General features: G+C 38.3%; 1 protein-coding gene across 1 annotated transcript in view; it reads right to left on the bottom strand.

Annotated features, from left to right (window-relative positions):
- The window catches only part of LOC105003281 (calcium-activated chloride channel regulator 4-like), a 31,162-nt gene extending 23,949 nt beyond the window's left edge, over nt 1–7,213 (bottom strand). The window contains exons 1-3 of the mRNA XM_010860334.1: nt 7,012–7,213; nt 1,683–1,823; nt 1,395–1,542 (exon numbers count right to left, since the gene is read on the bottom strand). Of these exons, the coding sequence (XP_010858636.1) occupies nt 1,395–1,542; nt 1,683–1,823; nt 7,012–7,170 (448 nt within the window). The 5' untranslated portion in view covers nt 7,171–7,213. The remainder of the gene's footprint in view (nt 1–1,394; nt 1,543–1,682; nt 1,824–7,011) is intronic.
- Between the last annotated feature and the right edge of the window lie 241 nt (nt 7,214–7,454).

The raw sequence follows: 7,454 nt of genomic DNA, 5'->3' as shown, positions 1-7,454 counted from the left end.
CAGTGGGGGCATTATTTTTAAAAACTGAAGAAAATCTTCCTCTTCTAAGACAGGTGGAGATGGAAGGAGATGTACATGGACATGAGTTTGGAAGTAGAAAGGTAGAAGGTAGGGGTTTCTACTTTCTCAATCAAGGCATTCATTAACTTATAAGGTGGAAAAGATTGGTTATTGGTCTTAAGAAAAGTGATAGATATTTAGAACAACTGTTAGGGGGAATGAGCGAGATGAGAGGAAGCAAGTCCAATCATTGTTGAGTAGATTTGAGAGCTTCATTGACCTTGTGAAACGTGTTTTTAAAAACAGTACCAATTAATTTTATAATTTTCTTTCAAAATCTTGGAAACATACTACAGGAGTCAAAAGAAACTGCCTAGAAATTCAGTATGGAGAAATGGCAAGTTGAATACAACGTAAGGATAAAAGTGGTAAGGGAGTTGTGCTATTTACACTAGTAGGTGGCATGACTGACTTTGCTGGACACGCCAAGTAGAAAAGAAACTGTATCTAGACAGGCACAAGGGACTAAGGGTGCCAAGCACAACAAGCATGGTCAGACCAAATTAAGGGGGAGAGGCAAGGCTGGGATGGGGTGATGGGCTTTAGGACAGAGGCGGAGAACAAGTCCAGAAAATGTTGAGGACGAGGATTGACTTGTTTGACACAGATAAAAGACTAAATAATGTTCATTGAAGGGGCAGTGCAAGAGGAAAAGGTGGTTCTGGGGAGTGTGAATTTAACAAGTGTTTTATTGATTAGTGAGGAGTTGGACACTGCTTTGACAGTGATTTTCATTTTCATCTGAAATATAATGTGCTTTAGTTCATTTCAAACAGTGATCTTAACGCTTAGATTGAACTAGAGGAAACTGTCATTTTCATAGGTAAAAATGATCACTTATAAACAAGTTCATCTGGTTCAAAGAATGGGTTGAATAATAATATCAGCAGCTGCCAGCCTATTAGTGTTTTCTCTTGGCCAGGAACTGTCATCTTGGCCCTTTTGATTTTGCCTTGCATCTGCCTTTCATGGAGGAGGCATGTGATTAATATCCAGCAATGGAGAACTGAAAAATTAAAATCTAAAATGTGTTCCTAAAGCAAAAAATTTATCATGGCTGTCCCATATTCAAATTTCTGTAGAAACCATACTGAGTACACTTAACAAGAATTATCTAGTTTAATGTTTCCAACAATTCTATAAGGCAGGAGCAGCTCCTCTATTCATCATTTTTAAAGGAAATAAGTACAGAAAGTCTTGGTCATTTGTCCAAGGTCACACACAGAGTAACCTTGGAGTTGGGATTTAAGACTACGAGGCTTGTATACTGAACATGGATATAAATCTACATGTTGGAATCATTGCAAAATATTTGTTTTAACCAAAATTCTTACCTGATGGTCCAAATTCATTTTGCTTGTTTCCAAGTACAAAGTCAGGAGTGAAATGAATATATTCTCCTTTTTCTTCACAGGCTGTGAATTGCTTAGTATATGGCTCATCTCTACCTGGGAGTGTAGGTGGAGCAACTCTAACATCAGCCTGAGAACGTTTAAAAAGGTGTTTAAAAGATCAGAATAGAAATTATAACATTTGTCTGAAAAATTCTGAAATGATTAATTAACATCAAATTTGAGAAGCAGAGGAGAAAATATTTTTAAGAAACGCCTTTTGATTCTTACATGTTTATAGCTTTCGTGTTTTGGCCTCTTGTATTGAGTGATGCTCTTCCAGTTCTCTGGAATTAATATTGATACATTTTTGAAAAAAAATCTCTTTTCCGTGGCTTCAAACAGGTAAGTAGATGCATCAATCACCATGTTCTGTTATTATAGGAAAAAAGAAAAGTTAGGCTGGCCAAGGGACAGTAGACTAAATGAACAGGCAAGCATCACAGGCATTTCTCACCTTTAGTCATTAAAAAAAAAGCAACTGACTGGTGAGTAGGGTTTCTGATTCAAAAATCAAAATCTGTCATCGTCAGTTCAAAATTATGACTTAATTTGCACATTTAACAGCTTTCAGTCTTCTATAATCCTACATCAAAAGGCAAATACTTATGTTTACATTATGAGGAATTGATTAATATGATAAAGGGCATGGACTTTGGAAGCAGCTAGACTTGGTTTTAATGCCAGCTTAAGCCTCTTGCTATTAAAATTTGACTGGTTTATGTGACTGCTTTGAATCTCAGCCTTCTTATTTATTTACTATACTCTTAAAACATATCTTTAAGGATGATATAAACATGAAATGAGTTATAAATAAGTATTCTACACAAGGTAGTCATAAAACTCATTGATATCATCACTATTATAATTACTAGTAAGGAACAACCTTACCTGATGCAAATTGAGAAAAACAGTTTATATGGATGAGTCATAGAAGTTTTCACTACCTCCCAGGAGAGGCAGTTGGGTTGGGAGCACAGGGAGTGGAGGAATGGAAAAGTTCATAGGAGAGGCAGAGCTTTTTTAGGCAGAGCTTCTAGCTCTGCCATCAAGGTGAAAGTAATATATATTATATTATTCATATCCTTATATTATTAGTATCCCAAACCCAAAAATGTTAGGATTAATAAGATAAATAGTTCCTCAAAAGAGCTTATTATCTAGTGGAGGAAATAGATGGTTGAAAGGTTCTTTGGTGATTTATTCTACATGATCAAATCCACTGAAAAATTGAGGAATACTGGGTTCTGGATGATGATGTTACCCTATTCATGTTGCTGGCAAACAGCACAGTCTACAGTATTTTTTATTTGAAAATATATCCTCCTTTTCAATTCTTTCTGACCTAAGACCAGAATATAACTCTTCTTCAGAAATTCCAAGGATTTCTTCCTTTTTCTCTGGAAGATGGTCTAGTGTGCTCTTAGTGTACTGAAGAGATCATTAAAGTGATTAGGCTTACTTAGAGCCGGGATCAGCCAGAAGCCAGAGTACAGAACTGAAGACCAGAGGACTGGCTGGTGGTGTGACAAGGTCTTTATAGAGCTCCCAAAGTAGGTTGGAGGTTACTTTTCAATTGATTATAATTATATTTTTCCAAGTATTCAAGCAAAAACCCATGAAGTTTCTGACTTCTACTTTCCCTCAACCCTTCTCTATCCCACACATCTAAACCATCAGCAAATTTCTCCATAATACTCTCAGAAAATGTCCAGGATCACAGCACATTAATGATCTCTCCCACAATATCTCCATTCCTATTCACCATCACTTTTCATCTGCTGCAGCTTCCTACTAATGTCCCTTGACACCTCTATGCTCACAACTTATACGGGATGGGTGATAAGTGGAAGCCCTATAGAGAGTATCCTCAACGCTGCCATCAGAGTGATCTCAGAATAAGCAAGCTAGAGCACACCCGACCTCTGCTCAGATCCTTCTGTGGATTTCATCTCACTCGAAATAAAAGCCCAAATCTTTCCAGTGGTCTGGGCCCTGAGACCTCTCCAACTTCAGCTCTCCTCAGTCTTCTTCCTGCTCATTCATAGTTGTTTCCTTGGTCACATCAAACATGCTGTCACCTCCATGCCACTGCAACTGCTGTCCCCTCCCCAGATTTTCAATGAGTCTTCCCTCACAAATCTCAGGCCTCTGCCCAGATATCACATCTAGTGAGACATTTTCTGACCACCCTGCATGAAACAGTAACCCACATTCTCTCCCTACCCTAGGTCTACAAAGACTGCCTGTCTCCCTTTGCTGATTTATTTTACTACATAGCAACTTACTACTACAGACTTGTTTATATTGACTTTTTATCATTATCTGTATCATCTGAAGAGAGTATATACTGAAAGAGATCAGGAGCTTTAAGAAAATTCACTACTTTCTCACCTGGAATACCATAAGCAAGCATTTAATAAATCATTGTTTAAAGAACAGACAAGTCCAATCGCTAATTTACAGATAGGAAAGAGAGGAGGATCACATGTGCTGATGACCAGCAAGCAAACTGGGTTCTGAGCCAGGAATCAGTCAGAAGCTAGGGTACAGAAAACTGAAGATCCAGAGGACTGGCTAGGAGTTTGGAAGAGGACTTCAGAGATCTCCTAAGTTAGACTGAAGATTACTTCATCACTGGCCTAAAGCAGATGAAATAATTTTCTGCCTAAGTATGTTCCCTAAGAATGTCTCTCCTCTCTCTTTGTTTTGGATCTCAATCAGTTGTTTTCTGCTTAAAGTGATGACTCTCTCTGTCCCTTTGAGTGTATCTGGCATATAGTAAATTGAATTGCAGTACAGTTTGGGAAAATAAGATCACTGCATACAGTTTAATGGGCTGCGAATTGTACAAGCCCACGGGATTCAGTTTATTTTGTAGTCTTGTAATGCTATATAGCTGTCTTGGGTAGTGGTGTGTTTATAAAGTCATGGAGGGATTTCAAATACCCTATATCAGGTGACTTTGATACCTTGGGGCCTGCTGGGGTGGCTAATAATGGTTCTCAGAGGCTTCCATGCAGAATTTTATAATATTCCATCTAAATTCCTTCTCAGAATTCCTATAATATCCTAGTTTGATCAAAGAAGATTAAGATATTAATGTTTCAAAAAAAAAAAGTACTCTTAAACCCAAAAGACACATGAATAAAAGGAATAAGGAAAAGTTGACAATTGAAACTCAGGTCATAAATTATGAATCAATTCAACATATCTTACTATGGTCAGATAGTATCCCAAGAATAAGAGTCTGTTCACTGTTCACTCTTTACAAAAAGAGTGATTTTTGTTATCTTGTATAAAGTGGATCTCAAATCCAGATCTATCAGCCTTCAAAACCCATGTGCAGGATCTCAGCTCTGATTGTACTATTTAACTTGACCTTGGGAAAATTATTTCCTTTTCCAAATCCCAGTTTTCCCTTCTATATAGTGTGGATGAGAGTATTTCACAAGGTTGTCTGAAAATATCAACGTAAGGACTTTGTAGAAGACTCAGAGAATGCCAGAAAACATTCTTCTAATCTAGGAATGTCTGCTAAACATTGAACTTTCACATTCAATAGAGAACCATTTTAACAAATGTTTTGCCCCTACAAACAATTCTTCCAAATGCTGTTTCCTGAGCTTCAGTTAGTTTTGATATTGATCAACTAGATACTAAAAAGCTATCATTCACAATCAATTATAGTAACTGCTACTCAAGCCTGTGTTCATCAGTAAATTAATCTTTGTATTTTCCTGGAATTAAAAATGTACCAGTAAGTAAATACTGCTGTGCTTAAGATTCTACAGAATGAATGATAAATGGCAGCCACAATATCACCTGCTCACGATTCAGGTCAAGCTCATCAGCTTCTGATGGATAAAAACACCCATGGGGAAAGCAGAAAGTGAGAATTTAAGGAAACAATAGTTAAGGAGTTAAATATAAGGAGTTAGTAAATGTTGAGGTGAGGGACAGGGAGAATTAATTTACATGGCTGTAACACCAGTCTCTCTATTACATGGAACGTTAAAGTTGGATGAAACAATAGATATAAGAGTCTTTGGTTCAGTCCTGGAAACTTTCTCTTGTCTACCCACTCTTCCGAGTGAACTCAGTCACTCTCATGGCTTGAAATCTCATCTACACACTGATGACTCCCAAGTTTTTATCTCTCCCTAGATTTCCTCCTTGAATTCAGATTCATATCGCCATCCATATGGATATCTAATGGGTTTCCCAGGTGGCTCTAGTGGTAAAGAACCCATCTGTCAATACAGGAGACATAAAAGACTCAGGTTAGATCCCTGGGTGGGGAAGACCCATAGAGAAAGAAATGGCAAAAGCATCTCAAATTCAAAATTTTGCAAACTAACTTCTGATCTCCCAGCCATGAAATTTTCTCCACTTAAGTCTTTCCCTTCTCCATCAATAATAATACCACCCTTCCAAGTGTTCAGACCAAAACCCTTGAAGTCTTCTGTGACTTTTATTTTTCCCTCTTCCCTTCCCCTACCCCACACATCTAAATCATTAGCAAACTTGTCTATGATAAGCTCATGGCAAAGAACACGTTCAGGATCACACCACATTAATGATGTCTACCACAGTATCCCCGTTCATAGTCACTGTCATTTCTCACTCCCAGCAGCTCTGTACACAGTGTCCCTCAATACTTCTGTGTTCTAACAGAGCTTATACAAGATGAATGACATGGGAAAACCCTCTACAGTGTTTCCTCAACACTGCAGACAGAATGACTCCAGAACAAGCACAAGCGAGCACACCTCTCCTCGTCCACGGATTCTGATTTCTCTCAGAGTGAAAGTCCAGATCTTTCCAATGGCCTGGGCCCTGCTACCTCTCCACCTGCAGCTCTCCCCCACTCTTCCTCCTGCTCATTCCCAGTTGTTTCCTTGGTCACATCAAGCATACTGTCATCTCCATGCTGCTGCACCTAGTGTCCACTCCCAAGGTTTTCAGTGGGCTCTCCCCTCACTCATCTCAGGTCTCCACCCAGACGTTACATCTAGTGAGACATTCCCTGACTACCCTGCATGAAACAGTAACCTGCATTCTCCCCTTACCCTAGCCCCACCATCACTGCCTATCCCCTCTGCCAGTTTATTTTACTGCATAGCAACTTACTACCATGAACCTGCTGTACATTGACATGTTTTTATTATCTGTATCATCTGAAGAAAATATATACTTCATGAGATCAAGAGTTTTTAAAAAATCCACTGCGCTCTCTCCTGTCATGCCATAGCAAGCATTCAGTAAATCATTATTTAAAGAACATACAAGTCTAGTTGCTAACTTACAGATGGAGAAACGGAGGATGAGGGAGGCCCCATGCCACATCTTTGATCTTATGGTGGGACAGGGTAGAACCTTGTCTGGAACCTTCAATTTCCACTGCCTATTCCAGCGTTATTTTATTTTCTTTTTTTACTGCACCTTGGTGCTTTTAAACTTCCTGGAGTACTGAGAAGTTTCTGTTGTAGTTATTAACTACTATATATATATTTTTTTCTCATCAATTCAAACAGAAGAAATCCCATTACTTTCTTACCTGTATCTTTTCAATGAGTGTTTCATCTTCTGGCACAGCGGGGTCTATAGCAATGATAATGCCCTCGTAGCCATTGTTATTCAGCCGAACAAGGGAAGTATTGGACCCCTGCAGCAGGTATAGCATTAAGAGGAAGACAAAACTTCTGAATAACCCCATTGTTCTTCTTGAGTTGGTCCAGGCCCCAGTGTTGTTCAAGGGGCATTTCTTTCACCTTTAATCCCTCCACATATATATACACATACTCCTGAACATTATCAATGTTGGCTAGTTACGGGACTTTGACTGTATAAAGGTCAAAGTTACATATTTTTAGAAAATACTTGACTTCAGATTACACAATTGTTTTATTGTATGTTACTGTAAAATGACCTGAATCATAGATGAGTTCAGAACTTTTTATAAAATACATTGCACATATTCCTTTTGGGACATATTTTCTA

Source organism: Bison bison, unplaced genomic scaffold, assembly GCF_000754665.1.
Source record: "Bison bison bison isolate TAMUID 2011002044 unplaced genomic scaffold, Bison_UMD1.0 scf7180017864466, whole genome shotgun sequence".
NCBI lineage: Eukaryota > Metazoa > Chordata > Mammalia > Artiodactyla > Bovidae > Bison > Bison bison.
Note: the sequence above shows the minus strand (reverse complement) of the source record. Positions and strands in the feature narration are given on the sequence as shown.